At 42.0% G+C, this 18,671-nt stretch overlaps 1 protein-coding gene across 1 annotated transcript in view; it reads left to right on the forward strand.

The window, feature by feature from the left end:
* Positions 1–18,671, forward strand: part of eps15l1a (epidermal growth factor receptor pathway substrate 15-like 1a) — an 84,969-nt gene that overhangs the window by 17,474 nt on the left and 48,824 nt on the right. Inside the window, exons 2-11 of the mRNA XM_037674260.1 lie at positions 297–344; positions 581–676; positions 4,387–4,455; positions 7,017–7,142; positions 8,097–8,156; positions 9,565–9,807; positions 11,029–11,186; positions 11,483–11,639; positions 13,657–13,719; positions 13,887–13,972. Coding sequence (XP_037530188.1) covers positions 297–344; positions 581–676; positions 4,387–4,455; positions 7,017–7,142; positions 8,097–8,156; positions 9,565–9,807; positions 11,029–11,186; positions 11,483–11,639; positions 13,657–13,719; positions 13,887–13,972 — 1,106 coding nt within the window. The remainder of the gene's footprint in view (positions 1–296; positions 345–580; positions 677–4,386; positions 4,456–7,016; positions 7,143–8,096; positions 8,157–9,564; positions 9,808–11,028; positions 11,187–11,482; positions 11,640–13,656; positions 13,720–13,886; positions 13,973–18,671) is intronic.

Genomic DNA, 18,671 nt, shown 5'->3' on the forward strand with positions numbered 1-18,671 from the left:
TATAGGTTATAACTCTGTCAGTTTTAAAGTTACAGAGTTTAAATATGATGTGGTAGTAGCCGAGTCGTACATAGCACATACTTTGTGAGCTCACACATCTGCCAACATCACTTGTGATCAAGCATTAAATTTATTGTAACGGTTTGACCAAAAAAGCTGGAACTCTGTCATTTGTTAACATGAGATGATCTTAGTTTAAAACTCTGACATGAGAAGTGGCAGGTGATATGCTTTCCTCCAAGAACTGCATTTGATTTCTTCTTATTTTTAACGTTTTTGTGTGTTTTGTGCTTCAGATCTGGGATTTGGCTGACCCTGATGGAAAAGGCTTTCTGGATAAACAGGTAAGGAAGTTATCAGTGGAGGAACTGTTCAGTGTCTTTTTATTTCTTTTTCTCAAGCTGTGAACTTTAAAATAAAGAAGAACTTTGTTATCTTAATGCTGTCCTTTCATCAACAGACATAATGATCAGTAGCTTGTAGAAACAAATCTGGACATGTCCTTTTTACATGATAATAAATGCTTTGGCAGATAGATTGTATTATGAGAAAGGTTGCAATAAAGTGTTGTTTTCTGCAGGGGTTTTATGTTGCTCTTCGGTTGGTGGCCTGTGCCCAGAGCGGTCATGAAGTCAGTTTGTCCAACCTGAATCTCACAGTCCCTCCTCCAAAGTTTGTGAGTGTGAATCATTTTTAAAGTTATTTTTTCCATACTTCATTCATCACAAACAGTCTGCTCCTTAAAGGTCTTTAAAACAAGGACATTGACCTCAGATGATCTGTAGCTTCAAGAACTTCAAGCAGTCATTTTTTGCCTGTGCAGTCATGAAATCAGTTGATATTGTTTGGGAGTATTTTAACACATTTTGAATAAGAAACTTCAAGAACAGTTGTTCAGAAGACACTAATAGAAACATTGCAATCAGCTGGAAGAGGTAATCAGGATTGGACAGCAAGCTCTAACCAAAGACCAGTGGTGGGCTGTGCATTTTACTCCTAGGCCTTCAGTGGCGTCCTGCCTGAATTTATCCACCTTTTCAGAGTCAGAGTTTCTTTATTGTCATTTGCACCTCATGTAGTACATGTGGTGGAGCGAAATTATGTACACAGGGTCCCAGTTACATCCAACAATAAAATGTAAAATAAAAACAATGATAACATCTAAGATATGAACTAAGAAAAACATAAACTAAAAATAAACTAAGCACTAATAGCATAAAAACAATACGTCGAACAGCAGCACAAACACGAGCATGAGTCTGCGTGAGCAAATGAGCATGAACACATCAACATGAAACAGATCAGCAGCAACATTGAAACAGATCAGCAGCAACATGATGTGATTTTTTTCACAGTGATTATTCTGGTTAGAGATTCATTAGTCTTAACAGCCTCAGGGTAGAAGCTGTTCCTCAGTCTAATGGTTCTACACTTAATGTTCCTCAACCTCCTTCCTGAGGGGAGGGGGGCAAAAAGTGTGTGTGCTGGGTGAGTGAGGCCCTTCATGATGCAGGCGGCCCTTTTCTTGCATCTAGAGGTGTAGATGTCTATGATGGTGGGGAGGCTGACTCCAACAGTCTTCTGTGCAGCCCTCACCACTCTCTGCAAAGCTTTTCTTTCTGCAGCTGTGCAGCCTCCATGCCATACGTTGATGCTGGAACACAGGATGCTCTCCACTGCACACCTGTAGAAGGAGGTGAGGACTGAGCTTCCCAGACCAGCTCGTCTCAGCTGCCTGAGGAAGTAGAGTCTCTGATGAGCTTTCTTGATCAGGCTGGTGGTGTTGTTGCCCCAGCTGAGGTTGTCATTCATGTGTACACCCAAGTACTTGTAGCTGGAAACCACTTCCACTGCAGATCTTTTTATGTTCAGGGGGGTGTAGGTGTGTTTGTTCCTTCTGAAGTCCACAGTCATCTCCTTTGTCTTCTTCACATTTATGTGAAGGTTATTCTCTCTGCACCAGCTCTCCAGGTGTTCCACCTCCTGCCTGTAGCTGGACTCATCATTGTTTGTGATGCATCCCACCACCACTGTATCATCAGCAAACTTTACAATGTGACAGCCCTGGATGGGTAGCTGCACAATCATACATGAGCAGAGTAAATAGGAGAGGGCTCAACACACATCCCTGAGGAGAGCCAGTGATGAGGGTTATGGTGGAGGAGGAGAAGTTGTGGATCCTCACTAACTGTGGTCTGTTTGTTAAGAAGTCTAGTACCCAGTTGCAAATGGAGGGGCTTAGTCCTAGTGTGAATTTAATCCTGTCATTATGATGCTGTGACCACAGAAATCATCAATACACAACAATACAGCATAATTTGGTGCCGCATCACAGACAGGTGCCTTATGCAGCCAGAATGAATGACATTATTGAAGCAAGAAACCCAATTAAAACAATTCTATAAGTTTTCTTCAGCTGCAGCCACAGCTGCACTTTATACAGATTTACCAAAAGCATCAATATGGATGTAATAAATTGACAAAGATATAAACATTTGAATAAAATGCATTTTACTCACCAAAAGTTTTGATTATCTGTACACAAACTACATCCCAGTTCCTCTGTCCTACAGCTCATCATGGCGGTTCTGTTTCAACAATGTTATTGTCTGTCACTATGGAAGTTAACGCTGAAAGTCGAGTCTGTTCTGTCGTGTTTCTGGCATAAGTTTTTATTTGCTGTCGGCTGGGAATGTTCGCTCAACATTTAGCTTGTGCAGGTCATTACAAGTGCAGTTTCCTAGCCCCGTCCAGTCCGCTCTCTGACATCCACTCAAACGGTGTGAAAATGCTTATGCTGTCTAATGCCTGCTGGAAGGCCCCGGTGTCACAAACTCAACATCTGATTGGTCAAAGCAACTGAAAAAAAAAAAAAAAAAAAAAAAAAAAAAACTACACTAGATAATCACTAGAATAAATATTTCATAATAATGGTGTGGAGAGGATGGCTGTAAGGGGAGAAGGGAGGCCATCTTAAAAAAAAAAAAAGCAACTGTGTAATTTCCATTTACAGTATTTACAATATACACTGTTGGTTCTGAAGGTCTTGAGCCTAGCAGCAGCTGATGGTTAAAATATGATTACCGGGATATAAAAGCTCAACATAAACATACTATATGCAACTGGAAGCTGCACAAGCAGGAGAAACACTGTAAAATGAAGAGAGCAGACATCTCAGAATAATATTAGTGTTTCCTCTAGGTCACTTGCCTTGGCAGGATGCTCTTCTCTTTGGGGGTTTTTGTTGAGGGGGCAGGGATGGTGGATATGGGGACATGTCTGTGTTGTGTTGCATGCTGGCTTAGTGCTACTTAAGTGCCAGCAGTTGTCGACGGGGGTGGGTGGGGAAGCAGTGGGTGAACAACATTTCGGTCATCAGGGCACTTGGTTCTGTTGACAGGGCGGTGCACTTGATAACAGTTGGAGAAACACTGTATTAATAGAACAATATACTAAAACACAAGTACTGGAAACTAGTCTTACCAGAAAACGATAACTGCACAGCATGGAGGAGAGGTTTTTATTCTGACTTTTTTTTTTTTCTAAATTTTTGTCAACTGTGGCTTCTTCAAGTGCTGAAGGACCTTTTAAAGACACATTAAAAAAAGGTATGAAGAAAATAATCTCTGTTGTTGGGACTGATCTAGACAAGGCAAACGGTAAGGTATAATGTGCTGAGAGTTGGACTTGCTTCTGGTTGTTACTTTAAAATTGTGAATGATTTAATTCACAAGAAAACCACCTGCAGGAATTATGTGATTTAAAATCTTTGGGTACGTTTAACTGAAGCACTAGGGGTGTGGTGAAGGATGTAATAATAAAAAAAACTCTAACCGCTGTCTCATAAATCATGTGTTGTTTGCAACCACATCAGCAGAAATTTGACAAGATTGTAGATTTATAAATTAATTTAAAACTCCTTTACCTCCAGCAAAGTATTAAGCGTAAGCTCATTCAGTTTCAGATGGTTTCTCCGTAATTGATGTTGGCGAGTCAAACTCGTTGGCGCTCAATGATGAGTTGTAAAGTTTGTTCGTCTTCCTGCTTACTCAGTTTCAGAATATAATGAAAACTTGGCTTTCTTGATTTCTCTGCTTCGTCTGAACACCTTTAATCCAACAATACACAACCATTATTTATCTTTCAGCCACGTTCATTGAAGTGGACAGTTGGGTTAGGGTTAGTTTATTGTGCTGGGACAGAGGAGAAGAGCCCAGGTGTTGGACGTGTGATGTCATTTGGGAACTGTGTGTTAACGAGGAGAAAACTAAAGATGCAGCAGCTGCTGCTGTAGCCAGCTCACTGAAACCCACAAGTAGTTGTTTTAAGCATATATGCTCTTCCATATAATGTAAAAGTTTGTGAATAGATCATGTTTGATTTCAGAATGACACCAGCAGCCCATCTCTGAGCGCCATGGCCCATGGCTCAGGTGACTCCCACTGGGCCGTCAAGGTGTGTTCAAACACTCAAGCACACACTCAAACACAGTGGTGTCCAGTCCTGAACCTCCAGAGCCACCACCCTCCATGTTTTAGAGGTTTCCCTGCTCTTCAGAAGGCCTTTAAGTTCTTCATGTCTTTTAATCACTCTTTCATTCAGATCAGGTGCGTTGAAGCAGAGGAATCTCTAAAACTTGCAGGACTGGGCACCACTGATCCAAATACTAAAGCCCGTATCTGACTTGGTTGTTACTGTTGGAGACTTGTTGGGATCAGCATGTATGAGGGACCCAAAATGTTTGGAAATGTTCAGGGGTTGGGGCTGGGAGGTCTCACAGAGACTTGAAGTCTTGTCTCATAAATTTTAAATGTGTTCAATAAGGAGATGCAACATAATATCTTACATAAAGCTTATACAGTATCTTCATACATGTACAGCAAATACACAATAGAGGTCTCCAAGCTGTTACACAAGTCAAGGTTCTTTATTGTCCTTCTCATCACATGTGGTACATGTGATGGAGCAAAACTGTGTACACAGGGTCCTAGTTACATCCAACAAAAGTATAAATTGTAAAGAAAAACAGTAATAAGATCTAAGATATGAACTAAGAAATATGTTAAACTAAGGATACACTAAGCACTAATGGTACAAAAACAATACGCTGAACAACAGCAGCATGAACAGTCTGTGTGAGCAGATAAGCACGATTGAATGAATAACTCAAATAAACTACAGTTCACTGCTTCTGGGAATGTGAAATGATTCAGCAGTTTTGGCCGGCAGGGTGTATCAAGGTCAGTGGAGTGATAGGACAGCAGCTAAGCTCGATGCATTAATGCGTCTATTGGGTCTTATACCTGCTTTGTTAAAGGACACAAGGACATAGGACATTGTCTCTTCATGGTGGCATACAATAATGACAAAATGGTTGGGTGATGAGCCCCCATCATTTTATTTATGGACAAGTATCATCTCGGATACTATCATACTATCACTTTGGAGAGGCTGAGGTTTTGTGTCAGTGGACAATATCATCTGTTCAAAGCAAAGTTTGACATAGTGCTGAAACGCCTGAAAATAGGGAAGGAGTCGTAAAGCAAATGGAGAGATGAGAGGAAAGGACTGACAACAGAGAACATTGGGATAAGGGAGTCGAGGAAGTCCTCACTCAACTCTTAGTTCACCTGTGGACATTACTGGGCACAGTGTTTGATCTCATAGAGGGCCTCAGATTTAATTATATAAGGATTTATGGCATACAGGAGGACGCTTAGGGCACATGAGCAACTGTATTCATTCAGGTTTGATTAAATTGGACTTGGTACCACTGGAACAGCTTCCTGTGGGCCCATCACCTGCTGGAGGGGCCATACAAGTCAGGTGCATGGTGCCATGAACAGCAGCAGAAAGTGGGGGCCTTGGGACACTCTCCCTTAGTGATAGGGCGAGAAGTTCAGCTATCCAGGAGAGACTTTGATTAGAGCTGCTGCTTCTCCATATCCAGAGGATCCAGTTGAGGGGCTTCAGGGAACTTGGCAGGCTGTCACCTGGACGTCTTCCTAGGGAGGTGTTCTGAGCATGCTCAGTTGGGAGGAGACACCAGGGAAGAACTCCAAGAAACACCTGAGTCCTCTCAGAAGAGCTAGAAGAGGTGGCTTTGGAAAGACATGTTTGGACTTCTCTGCTCAAGCTGCTGCCCCCAAGACCTGACTCTAGAACAAGATGATGGATGGATGGATGGATGGATGGATGGATGGATGGATGGATGGAAGAAGTTGTGACACCAACTTAAGTTGGAAGGCAGCAGCGACTTGGGGAGCCTTCTTACTAAAACCACAATGAGACACTCCCATGGCCCATTAGGCTACATCTGTTGGAGACTTTTACATCTCAGTCCCACTGAATTCTGAGTGTATGCAACCAGTGAGTTGTGCAGCCAGTTTTGTAAAATCATGACCTATTTTTGTGTGCACAGCTTGGAAATCCTGTGTTCTTGGCCATGCATGTTCTTTTGTTGCCTTCTTCCTCTCATATCAAACCCACCTTGATCCGTTTTGTACCCACCATGGCAGCTACCAACACATGTATGATGTAATCTGTTGGAGTACACTTTAGAAATGAATGTAAACAGATTTGAGCTATTTATTAAAATATTTATTTCTCATCGTGGTTGTTGGACTTGGACTTATTTTGTATCAGAGAGCTCTCTTGCAAGTGTCAAAATATTGTTACTGAGACAAGTTTCTGTTCTGCAACTGTTTTAAGAAAATAATTGGTCCACAAAGTATTTAAATGTTCAAAATTTAAGAAACGAGACTCTGAGCCTATACAACTAACAAGTGGAAATCAAGAACCACCACAAACAACATTTTGGAGACTCCCTTGAGAATATTTTTCACCAGCTAGTTTCCAACAGTCACAACCCTGTTAGATACTCCATTTACTTCAACAACATACTGTCCATGTGAATTAGAACTATGTGTTAGTGATCCTCCAGTTTAGGAAGTTGCGTTTTGATCTAATTACAAGCTTTGTTATTTAATTTAAACTTTATGTCTTTACCTTTGAAGCCTGAGGAGAAAAATAAGTTTGATGGGATTTTTGAAAGTCTGGCTCCAGTGAACGGTCTGCTGTCAGGAGAGAAGGTCAGACCGGTTCTCATCAACTCCAAACTGCCTCTGGACATCCTTGGGAAGGTATTTCCTTCACTTTTGGTTTCTTGTTCACATGGACACAGGGTGTTTTTTTTACAGATGCAGATTTTTAACTCTGACAACATGTGAACCCACCAAATATTTGAAACCCTTTGTAGAAATGTAGAAGCTCTGCTATGAGGAGGGAAGACAACATTACTGTTGTTAATAAGGCAGGGATAGAAAACTTTAGTTTTCTATCCTTGAAAACTAAAGTTTTGTTAAATGACGAAGGCCAGCCTTTTCTATCTCTCCATCTGTGGTCTGGACCACTTTGACCCATATTTACCACCAGATCCAAATTGACAAGTAGCTGTTGTTGATCCAGACATTTCTGGGAGGCCTCCTATGTTATCTCTTGATCTGGTCCAGACTGCTAGCAAGTATCAAAAAACCTTGAAAGTCAAGCAGGCTAACCAGACAATTAGGACTTTAACCTAAAACTGCAGTTTATCACTGTCTTAGCCAAGAGAAGACCTGCGGATCCTGAGGGCTCTCGTCGGAGCAAACACCTCCAGGGAGACTGGCCGTAGCTTCTCACACACCTCTCCTGAGACTTTTAGTTGACGGGAGAGAGTCCAGAATTCTGTGTTCAGCTTTTGTGTTTTCAGGTGCCACACAGACACAAGCGGCTGAATAAATTTAAAGGAAGAACTTGGCAAGATTCAGGAGCCACAACTCAGGTTCTATCCTTGAAAACTAAAGTTTTGTTAAATGACGAAGGTCAGCCTTTTCTATCTCTCCATCTGTGGTCTGGGTCACATTCATCTCACATGAGTAGGAGCACTTTTCAGGTTTCTGTCTCTGGGCCTCTTAACAAGTGTGCTACAGGCTTTACCGTAAACCCTGAATGTGTAATCCTTGACTGAAGTGTAGCGTCATGAGTTTGTAGCTGTTCTTAACAAGTCAAAGAAAACATGCTTTCTGTAGACACTTCCTGTTTGTTTCTGTTCATAGGTCTGGGATCTGAGTGACATCGACAAAGATGGACATCTGGACAGAGATGAATTTGCAGTTGTGAGTTATACTCTTTTATTCTTTTGTTTTCTGCATGGATGGATGGATGGATATATGGATGGAAGGTTAGATGGAATTATGGATGGATGGATGGATGGAAGTATAGGTGGAAGAATGGATGATGCATGGATGGATGGATGGATTAATGCATAGATGGAAGGATGAATGGATGACGGCCAGCTGTATAGATGGATGGATGTACGTATGGATGGATGGTTGGATGGATGGATCGAAGAATGCATGGATGAATAGATGCATGGATGGATGTGTAAAGTGACAGTAAAGTCCCTTTAAGTTTTTATTATTATCTAATGTGTAACTACGGTAATCTAATATAAACTAGAGAAATTACATTTCCTGTGAAAATGCAGTGTGAATGCTGATTGCTGAATGATTTTGCTGAAAGCTGCTTAAAAAGCTAGTTTACTTGAAATACATCAATTGCTAAAAAATTTGAAAGCAAAAAATATTCCCTAAAATGCTTAAAAAGTTTTAAAATAGTTTAAATAAAGCTAAAATGTGCAAAAACACTGTACTTAACAAAAATAGAAGCTACACTAGTGTGAAGAAAGCTGCAAGTAGGGAAAAAAAAAGCTAGTTGGAAATCAGTAGCTAAATAGCATTCACACAATGAGAACACATTCTGATCTGATGTTTGTGGTGGTCAACTTGTGATAGAAAGAGGAGCTCTGTGCAGCAGAAGCTCTCTCATCAGCAGCACGAACAGCAGCTCTTCTCTTCATCATTCAGTCTTCATCATTTTCTCCTCTCTGTCAACACGCTCCAGTTCAAATTAAATGACTGGATGTCAGACACCGTCCAAAATTAACATTCAATCTGGATGGAGCTCACACCAGAGTCACCTCATTTTTTCCCCAGAATGCATTGCAATGTAAACAACACGGAAGACAGCTGTGACATAAATTTTTAAAAATGTACAAAACTTAACAGCCTACATTATTTTTACAGCCCTGTTTGTATAACTGAGACAATTGTCTATCAAAGAATGTCTATTGGTCCGTCTAGTCGGAGATCTCTTCAAGACTTCATCTTTGTGAGGTTGTATGGAAACACAAGTCTCTTAATTGAAAAAAAGTGCATTCTAAAGAATGTATACAATTTTAAATGGTTTAGCACCAATCTGCAAAAGTTTGTTTTTCACTGCTCAGCTGTCGGTTTGCGCTCCACAAGAACCTCATTAACTGTACGATTCTTGGTAGAGGTTATTGTGCATGAGTGGCTGAAATAGCACAAAACCTGCAGAAGTAGTTTGATTGCAATACACCTAGAGAAGAAACTACCAACAGAATGATAAAGTCAGCAGCTACAACAAGAGAGCTTCATGATATCATTTGACAGAGGGTTGACAGCTTTAAGTGGTTTTTAGTAATAAGTAGCTTTCATTTAGGCCATGCACCTGGTGTACCGGGCCCTGGAGAAGGAGCCTGTTCCTGCCCTCCTCCCCTCTGCTCTCATCCCTCCATCTAAGAGGAAGAAGAGTCTCTGCTTGGTAACAGGCACACTTCCTGGACTACCAGCCAGCCCCCCACCACCCAAAGACTCCCTGCGCTCTACACCATCCCACGGCAGCATGACGTCACTCAACAGCACCGGCAGCCTGTCGCCCAAACACACACTGAAGTCGGGACAGGTAACACACACTCAGCTGTGATATGTGTTCTGTGGTCAGTAAACACATCATTCTGTCATTGAACGCAACACTTACCAGTACTGACATTGTGCTGGAACTATATAAATAAGCTGAACTGAAATGGTGAGGTTGGGGAGAGAACTGGAGAAAACTACCTGTCTGACACTGGTTTATCAAAGTTACACATCTAAGCAACATTAACTTTGGTGACCTCCAGTTTGTGTAATGGGCTGTCAATACCACTGATGTGAATAACAATCTTACCCTTACCCTTAGCCTTAGTCATCAGTTTCAGGTGGGATTCGATGTCGCCTGCTGTGGCCCCTGGAATGCATTTGACTGTGGTCGCTGAAGTCCCTAGTGCCACATTTTGGACTATGGAGCTGCCAGTTACCAGCGTCTGCTTAGTGGGTGTGTCGCTGAGTGAGGAAAAATTAGTCAGAAATGTTAACAGCAGGTGAACTGGGGGCTTAGCCTTAGCACCGTGCTTATTCCGATCTGTCACCCAGCTGGCCTGGGGTCCTGACTGCTTGGGATCTGCTGGAGGACTGCTAACGGGTTCTACTCACTGTGCCTCTGTGCTATGTAAGAGGACATGGCTAGCTAATGGCTTTTCAACAAATCAGAGCCAAGGTTCCAATTCAAACATCCTCGCCTCAAAAGTTACTATAATACTACATTTATTACACGCACCTTTATCGCTAAAATAGGCAGGAATCATCTGACACACAGAGCAAGTGACAACAGAGGAAGCTGGGAGAACCAGAAACCTTGCTAAGCTAACACTAGCTAGAGCTAGCATACCCCAAAACACACCAAGCATTCAAGCACAATGCAGTATTAGATGCTACAGTACAAAACATGCTTGTGTACTAGTTTATGAAATTGTGTCAGTCTATAAATCATTCAAACTCTAGCAAGGTTCGGTGAGCGAACAACTCAGCCAGCTACCAGCAAAGCAAACAGGAAATGATGCAATATGCCTCACCACTTACATCAGCACGTCTCTTCAGATCCAGCATGTTTTCTGTTAATGACAGTCAGAAGTTAAAGCCCATCAGAGAATGTCATCTTCAGTAAAACATGCAGCTTCCTTTTATTAATGTTCGGGACCAAAATGGTGGAAATTTAATTACCTTCATACAGTACGTCATTCACTCCCATCTGTCAGCCATAAAACCAGAAGATTTCAGAACAAACACGTATCTCTCTGTGTTTTAGTATACGTTAAACTGGGTGGTCTCGGTGTCAGAACGTGGGCGATACGATGACATCTTCCTGAAGATGGACGCCGACCTTGATGGGTTTGTGAGTGGACAGGAAGTGAAAGATATCTTCATGCAGTCTGGACTTTCTCAGAACATTCTGGCACATATATGGTAAGAACATAATGAGGCTCATGTTTTAGTCCTAATGGATTATACCACCTAAAGCTAACTTCTTTAGCCAAAACAATTTAATAATTATCCTGATTCATGCTCAGTTATCCAGGTAGAAAAATCCCACAAAGTAAAGTCAGGTCCTCTGGACGGTTTCTTTTTGTTGAAACGTTTTGTCTTTCATCCAAAAGACTTCATCAGTCCCAAGAGCCACAACAAGCTCAGTCTTATAAATAGCACCTTCTCATAGTGGGTCAACCAGAGACCACCTGAGTATGTGTTCTTCTGACCTGCAGGGCTTTGGCAGACACCAGACAGATGGGCAAACTAAGCAAGGAGCAGTTTGCCCTCGCCATGCATCTCATTCAACAGAAAGTGAGTAAAGGCATCGATCCTCCGCAGACGCTGACCGCTGACATGATCCCTCCCTCTGAGAGAGGCACTCCAGTACCAGTAGGTATCACATGTCCTCCCTACTCTGTACACACACACCCGCACCCACACACAATCATCTTCATCTACTAAATACAATTTAGGTTGTACCTTGTGAGCTGACATGTAGCAGAGTAAAATATTTGTACTTTAGGTTTATACATGGCGTTTTATTGCTTTAATCATAACATGACAACAAACAACTTCAATGCACCTGCAGTTACATAAAAAAAAAATTCAGAATATATTTGGAAAGTTCATATATTTCAATTCAAAACTCATACATGGATTCATTTCACACAGAGGGAAACATTTCAAACATTTATTTCTGTTAATTTAGGTTATTTATTCTTACAGCTAATGAAAACCCAAAGTTTTGTTTCTCATTAAATCAAAGTAATACATAAAACCAGAGGCATGGACTGTGGCTGGAGTCAGTGCACTACACACAGATGGATCCATGATGTGGACCACCACTCACCCAGTCCTTGTGTTGTGACATTCCTGAACCAGTCACTCATCAGAACCATCTTACCTGGGCTAAAGTCACAAAGGCGTGGACTAAGGTTCTCCGTCTACACGTGTGCCATTTGCTATAATTTTCTTTTGTATAAGAGCAATGTCAAAAAGTGCTAATATGCCATCAGTCTGAAGGTCAGCACAAAGCTGCTGTTCAAGGACAGCAGATCAGTTCAGAGCTACTGAAGCACGGGTAACTGAGCGACAGCAGGTCTGCTGCTCCACATGATCGGTTTGCAGAGAGTGTGTAAATGGTAAATGGACTGTACTTATATAGCGCCTTTCTATCTTATTTCAAGATACTCAAAGCACTTTACATTACAATCTGTGTCCTCATTTACCCATTCATACAGCACTCTACTAGATCACTACAAAGCTAATTGAACAAATCATTCTAAAGAGACTAATCAGAGCTTTATCACATTTATACATCGATGGGACACATATCAGAGGCTATGAGGGGTTCAGTGTCTTGCCCAGGGACACTTCGACATGTGACTGCTGGTGGATTCGAACCCCCAACTCTCGCATTGGAGGACGACTGCTCTAACCACTCAGCCACAGCCGCCTGGTGGTGTAACCAAAGAGAGTGCTGCCCACCTTGACCGAGCTACCGTCATCTTGTTGTCAATGTCTGTTTCTTGAATAAAGTCAAATGTGTCATTCAGTTGTAAACAATAAGAGCTGATCAGTTTATAAAAGGTAGCTTTAGGCCACAGGTTTGCACTTTACAACCTGCATCACTGTGTGATCTGGTGCCTGCACTGCATCCTGCTGTAGGACCTTCCAGCACATAGGGAGAGACCATCTGAGCCCTCCTTGCAGGACACATGAACTCAAGTTGAAGTTGTGTTTATTTGTCATATGCAAGGTTAACACAAGGTTAATTCATTAATTAAATTAACTAATTGACAGTAACAGTACAATGAAATGTTTAGGTTGAGAAGAACCGATTTGACTCGCTAAAAACATCAAAGAACAAACAAACAAGAAATACTAAAGTATACTAAATACTAAACTCCTGTCTGTCCCAGTACTGACAGAGACCCCACCCTTCATGCAGCCTGTTTACCATTTCAGAACTTGTGGTTTTCTTATTTAAATATGTCCCGTTTTCTAACGTGGTATCATTGGGTCTGATAGGTCAGAGAACTGGTCTGACCTGAACCCTACAGATAATTACTGTGAGGAGAGACACCAGCAACCTGGACTTCCAGAACATCTGAGCAGGTCCATGGGCTGAAAGCCTCTTTGATGCAGTTATTGCTGCAGTTCCAAGCCCTAAGCAGGACGTGGACAAACTTTAGCCCATCATTTCAGGATTAAAAATCTGAGAAATATTTTAGGGTTTCAGTTGTTGCTTTTATTAAAATAACAGAAATAAACACTTGAGCTGTTTAACTCTGTGTGGGATGAACCTGTATGAAATAATTGAAACTTATTCATGGGATGTTTCTGTTGTTGCTTTTGTTGTCCCTTTTTATTTGTAATAAACTCTTTTGTGTGTATTTTGCTGCAGACTATCTCAGGATTTATGACTCCAGTTGGATCAGAGATGGCAGCTTTGTCAGAAGTTCGAAGGGTGATTAAACTCTCTTATCTTATCTAAAGATTTAACTGCAACATGTTTGTACAATTTGTTCATTATGTCCGTTGATGTAAAATCTCCTTCCCTAAAGAGATTGAAGTTTTTTTTTTATTTGACCTAGCTTTCCTACACTTCTCTTATTGTCCTCTGTCTCTCTGCAGGACAGCTCTAGTTCCATGGGTTCAGGAGAGTTCACTGGCATCAAGGAACTGGATGATATCAGCCAGGAGATCGCCCAGTTGCAGAGGTAACAACAGCAGAACTCCTAATGCTTCCATATTCATCAAAGTATTTTCTGTTGGCTAAAGACATTTCAGTTCTCATTCCTGGAGGTTTTTTTTCTTCTATTTAAAAAAGCTTTGGAAATACAGTGAGGAGCTCCATTTACGTGAGCTGAACTCTTCCTCCTGAGGGTCATTAGGGTTTTCGTCAGAGAAATGTTTTGTCCCTTAAAGACGGGCTGGAAGCCATTTAGATAAAAATAGACTAACTTTAAACAGAGAAGTTCTCAGGTTATACCCAATGTATAATGTAGCATTAAAGCTTGATACCCAGTCAGGTTCACTTTCATTCACACCTTCATGCAGGTGAACAAAACATATCTGCAAGTAATGCAAACGAAGACCCTAATGGCAGCTCAGGAGGGAGATTCATCTGCATGAGCTCACATAATCAAAGCACCTCTCTGTTGTTTAAAACAGTAGAAATGCACATTTGAACTGCAGAGGAGAAGCAGAAGTTCAGCTAACAGAATAGCAGGCCTTGTTTTCAAACTGTTTTTCTTGTAAAACATTGAAATTTTCACTGAGACCACAATAGATACATACACACATGTTCCTTTTGTCCTTTTTGTTGAAGATTTTATTCTTGCCACTCTCAGGTCAGTTGTCCTCAAATCTGTGGATAACTGCAGAGGTGTGCTCCGAGCACTACTGAGGGCAATGCACACACCTCTGCAGGTGGTTAATGCATACACAGAAGGGCGACAAAGTGGCCCTGAGAACAGTGAGGGCCAAACTGTCCCAGGCAACCGGTGAAGCAAAGTGGGTGCATGGCCAGAACATTCACAGCCCCCTCCAGTACAGCGGGGACATGTGGTGCATGCGGTAGGGCATCATGTCATCACTGACTACAGAACACTACCTGCCAGTGACAGGGATGCCTCGCTCCCAGATGAGCTGAACAACTTTTACGTCTGGTTTAAAGGGCAAACCCATATGGCGCAGTAGAAGACCACCCCTCTGAGTGAGATCCTAGGAGGCTCAAGAAAACAGACAGGAGAGAGGCCTGGAGGTTCAGCTGAAGAACCTTTCAGAGGTCTGAGGATGCTCAAGAGTACCCTGACATAGAGGGGCCCAGACACTTCCTTCTCAATAACAGATGGCGGGCAGCGATTTTACAGCCGACTTGTGTCTGGGGCTGCCTACTCTGACAGATTTTTTTCCCCCTTCGGAGCCAATCGACGTGCCGGTGTGTGATAGTCATATGACCGATTGCAGTCATTCTAGTGCACTTGTGTCAAACTCAAGGCCCAGGGGCCACATGTGGTCCTCGTTGACATCTTTTCTGGCCCCCAAGAAGATATGTTAAATGTAAAATACTTTTTTCACTTTAATTTTTTTCAGTAATCTTTGATTATGATGTCAAAAGTGCAGCAGGGAACATCAAATGAGACCAATCAAACTCTTGTTGAGGAACCTGGAACCAAGAAAAGATGTTGAGTATCTGACTTGAGTTAATGTAGATTCCGAAATTGGCCCTTAGTTTGAAAAAGGTTTTAATTTCAGCCCCCTTTTGTAAGTGGGTTTGACACCCCTGCTCTAGCTGGAAAGACACAGCCTCTCAGAGACTCATTTCAAGCCCCTTGAGGAAGTAGAGTCTCTGATGAGCTTTCTTGATCAGGCTAGTAGTGTTGTTGCCCCAGCTGAGGTTGTCATTCAGGTGCACACCCAAGTACTTGTAGCCGGAGACCACTTCCACCACAGAAGTGGTCTCCAATCAGCCATCTTCTGTGGTGTAGTCTGCTGGAGCAGCAGCTTCTCTACAGCTGAGAGGAAGCAGTTAGATAAGCTTATCATGAAGGCCAGCTCTGTCTTAGGATGCCCCCTGGACCTGGTGCAGGTGGTGGGAGACAGAAGAACTCATTGAAGAATGTCTCCCACCTCCTGCATGAAGCTGTTACAGAAATGGAGATCTCCTTCAGGGACAGACCGCTGCATCTGAGGTGCCCAAAGGAGTGTTATCACAGGTCCTTCCTCCCAGCAGCTGATAAGTGATTGGAACAATCACAACAAACTTAATAAGTGTTTACATCCCTGCTGTCACGTGCACACTACAGGTCCTTCTCAAAATATTAGCATATTGTGATAAAGGTAATTATTTTCCATAATGTAATGATAAAAATGAAACTTTCATATATTTCAGATTCATTGCACACCAACTGAAATATTTCAGGTCTTTAATTGTTTTAATACTGATGATTATGGCATACAGCTCATGAAAACCCAAAATGCCTGTCCCAAAAAATTAGCATATCATGAAAAGGTTCTCTAAACAAGCTATTAACCTAACCATCTGAATCAACGACGTAACTCTAAACACCTGCAAAAGATTCCTGAGGCTTTTAAAAACTCCCAGCCTTGTTCATTACTCAAAACCGCAATCATGGGTAAGACTGCCGACCTGACTGCTGTCCAGAAGGCCATCATTGACACCCTCAAGCAAGAGGGTAAGACAGAATGAAATTGCTGAACGAACAGGCTGTTCCCAGAGTGCTGTATCAAGGCACCTCAGTGGGAAGTCTGTGGGAAGGGAAAAGTGTGGCAGAAAACGCTGCACAACGAGAAGAGGTGACCGGACCCTGAGGAGGATTGTGGAGAAGGGCCGATTCCAGACCTTGGGGGACCTGCGGAAGCAGTGGACTGAGTCTGGAGTAGAAACATCCAGAGCCACCGTGCACAGGTGTGTGCAGGAAATGGGCTACAGGTGCCGCATTCCCCAGGTCAAGACACTTTTGAACCAGAAACAGCAGCAGAAGCATCTCACCTGGGACTGCTGCTGAGTGGTCCAAAGTTATGTTCTCTGATTACAGTAAATTTTGCATTTCCTTTGGAAATCAAGGTCCCAGAGTCTGGAGGAAGAGAGGAGACACATAATTCACATTGCTTGAGGTCCAGTGTCAAGTTTCCACAGTCACTGGGGTGTCATGTCATCTGCTGGTGTTGGTCCACTGTGTTTTATCAAGCGTTTTATCAATGCAGCTATCAGGAGATTTTGGAGCACTTCATGCTTCCATCTGCTGAAAAGCTTTATGGAGATGAAGATTTCATTTTTCAGCACGACCTGGCACCTGCTCACAGTGCCAAAACCACTGGTAAATGGTTTACTGACCATGGTATTACTGTGCTCAATTGGCCTGCCAACTCTCCTGACCTGAACCCCGTAGAGAACCTGTGGGATATTGTGAAGAGAAAGTTGAGAGACGCAAGACCCAACACTCTGGATGAGCTTAAGGCCGCTATCGAAGCATCCTGGGCCTCCATAACACCTCAGCAGTGCCACAGGCTGATTGCCTCCATGCCACGCCGCATTGAAGCAGTCATTCGTGCAAAAGGATTCCCGACCAAGTATTGAGTGCATAATTGAACAAGATTATTTGAAGGTTGGCATTTTTTTGTATTAAAAACACTTGTCTTTCATTGGTGGGATGAAATATGCTAATTTTTTGGGACAGGCATTTTGGGTTTTCATGAGCTGTATGCCATAATCATCAGTATTAAAACAATTAAAGACCTGAAATATTTCAGTTGGTGTGCAATGAATCTGAAATATATGAAAGTTTCATTTTTATCATTACATTATGGAAAATAATGACCTTTATCACAATATGCTAATTTTTTGAGAAGGACCTGTACTTGTATTTCTTGGACACAGTGTGCTGTTTTCTTCTACATGCAAACACATGCACATGTTGTACATTCTTTAAATGATCCTACTCAGTTCACGTCTTGAATCTGGATATGCTATTTTAATAACTGCACAGTATTTTATTGTTCTTGTGCTGTAAATATGTCCTTACTGTACAGCCTCATTCATGGGCTGCTTTTATATTTTTTACCTTTGTGTGACTCTGCATTGTTTGATTTACTGTCACTGCTGCTGGTACATCTTAATGTCCCCACTGAGGGACAATAAAGATTATTTCAATTATATTAACATTTTGCTGAGCTGGGAAAGCTTTCTTTACTGCAACAGGATCGCACAGATTGATAAATTTGAATGAATAAAAAGTCATATTCCTTTAGGTCTAGTTTCTTGGAAACAACTTGTCATTGACCCCAGTATCAGTATCATTATCAGTCAGTTTAATGGAGGCCAAAGCTGCACGAGAATCAGAACTTTTATCAACGATAGATTAAAACCTTATCTTCGTCTGCACACTTTTTGATCATGAAGTGTAATCATTACTCAGATCATCCTGATGCATGCTCAATAATCCAGGTAGAAAAATCCAAAAAAGTTCATTCTGGTCCTCTGGACATTCAAAAAAACAAAAGCAAAACAAAGCAAAAAAAAAATTCTAGAAACGTTTCTTCTCTCATCCAAGAGACTTCCTCAGTCTGAGGTGTTGTTTTCAGCTCAGTCTCTTAAATAGCACCTTCTTAGAGTGGATCAACCAGTTTGCTGCTGACAACCAAAACCAGCTGATCACATGCTCAAGAAGGACCATCAGCCTAACAATGGGTCATTAGCACACTGATGGCTGTTTACTACTCACAGAGGGCTGAGTGATACTAGCAATCACAGCATTGTAAGAGGGGGACAGTTGAACCCGGAGGCCTCCACCCCTGTTTAATGATGGACGATTTCTTTTCACAAAGATGGCCTCCTTTACTCCTCTCTCAAACCATCGTTCCTCTCTGTCCAGGATGTGAACATCTTCATCC

The sequence above is a fragment of the Nematolebias whitei genome, chromosome 3 (genome assembly GCF_014905685.2).
Source record: "Nematolebias whitei isolate Nwh7 chromosome 3, NemWhi1, whole genome shotgun sequence".
Taxonomy (NCBI): domain Eukaryota; kingdom Metazoa; phylum Chordata; class Actinopteri; order Cyprinodontiformes; family Rivulidae; genus Nematolebias; species Nematolebias whitei.